The 1,325-nt window shown below is 39.7% G+C and overlaps 1 protein-coding gene across 1 annotated transcript; it reads left to right on the top strand.

Annotated features, from left to right (window-relative positions):
- Positions 1-6: 6 nt before the first annotated feature.
- On the top strand, positions 7-1,301 carry LOC111385282 (beta-galactosidase 14-like; the record flags this gene model as incomplete). The annotated part of the gene is made up of 6 exons (XM_023009663.1): positions 7-122; positions 207-415; positions 507-573; positions 675-911; positions 997-1,091; positions 1,191-1,301. Coding segments are annotated over exons 2-6 (719 nt in total), but the record flags the coding sequence as incomplete, so codon positions are not given.
- Between the last annotated feature and the right edge of the window lie 24 nt (positions 1,302-1,325).

Raw genomic sequence — 1,325 nt, 5'->3', positions numbered from 1 at the left:
AGAAGGGGAAGGGGAAGGGGAAGAAATCCGTTGTAACCTACGATGGACGATCACTTATCATTAATGGAAGTCGAGAACTTATCTTCTCAGGTTCAATCCATTATCCTCGTAGCCCTCCTGAGGTAATAATCTCAAATGATTATGTTCAACCACCTCGTTTAAAAGCCTGCACGGAGTTTAAATTTTGTTATATGCATTGATTTCAGATGTGGCCAGAAATCATTGAAAAGGCCAAAAAGGGTGGTCTGAACCTCATCCAGACTTATGTTTTTTGGAACATCCATGAGCCAGTTCAAGGCCAGTTCAATTTTGAAGGCAACTATGACCTCATAAAATTCCTTAAAATGATTGGGGAGCATGGTTTGTGGGTTAGTCTCAGGGTTGGACCCTACATTGAGGGTGAATGGAATATGGGGTAAATTTTTCGAAAGTATCATTTTCTCATATTTTTTAATTTAATCATATGACAACCTTGTTTTTAATCCTGAATGTGTCTGTCTGAACAGAGGATTTCCATACTGGCTAAGAGAGGTTCCCGACATCACATTCCGTTCTTACAACGAACCCTTCGTGGTAATTCATCTAATAACAGACCGGACTTTCTTTTTTTAGTGAAGCAACTTATACTTCCGTTACATTGTCCAATTGATCAAAAAAAATGTTCGACTTTGCAGTATCATATGCAAAAATACACAGAGATGATCGTTAATATGGTGAAAAAGGAGAAACTATTTGCAGATCAAGGAGGCCCCGTTATCATGGCACAGATTGAAAACGAGTACAATAATATCCAGCTTGCCTACAGAGAAGCAGGAGAAAAGTATGTTAAGTGGGCAGCAGATATGGCCGTAGGTCTATATGATGGCATCCCGTGGATTATGTGCAAGCAGGAGGATGCCCCCGAGCATGTGGTTAGTTATTTTTCCCCCTTCTTTTTTGACTTTTAGTCGAATATGTTAATTCTGTTTTGTCTAACATAATCGATTCGCTATCTAGATTAGTACGTGTAATGGAAGACAGTGTGGAGATACTTTCCCTGGTCCAAATGGCCCTAACAAGCCTTCTTTGTGGACGGAGAACTGGACTGCTCAGTGAGTATAGGCCTTATGCCTCGATTATGCCATATCGACATCGATTTTCTATTTTGTTCTAACGGGTATTTCTCCCTTGAAAACAAAATATGATTGCAGATACAGAGTATTTGGAGACCCTCCGTCCCAACGTTCAGCAGAAGATCTTGCATTCTCTGTTGCTCGTTTCTTTGCAAGGAACGGTACCCTTAACAACTATTATATGGTACAGTAAATATCATCTTTTAAGAATTT

This window comes from Olea europaea, unplaced genomic scaffold, assembly GCF_002742605.1.
Source record: "Olea europaea var. sylvestris unplaced genomic scaffold, O_europaea_v1 scaffold31122, whole genome shotgun sequence".
NCBI classification, from domain to species: domain Eukaryota; kingdom Viridiplantae; phylum Streptophyta; class Magnoliopsida; order Lamiales; family Oleaceae; genus Olea; species Olea europaea.
This window is presented reverse-complemented; position numbering and strand designations above follow the sequence as displayed.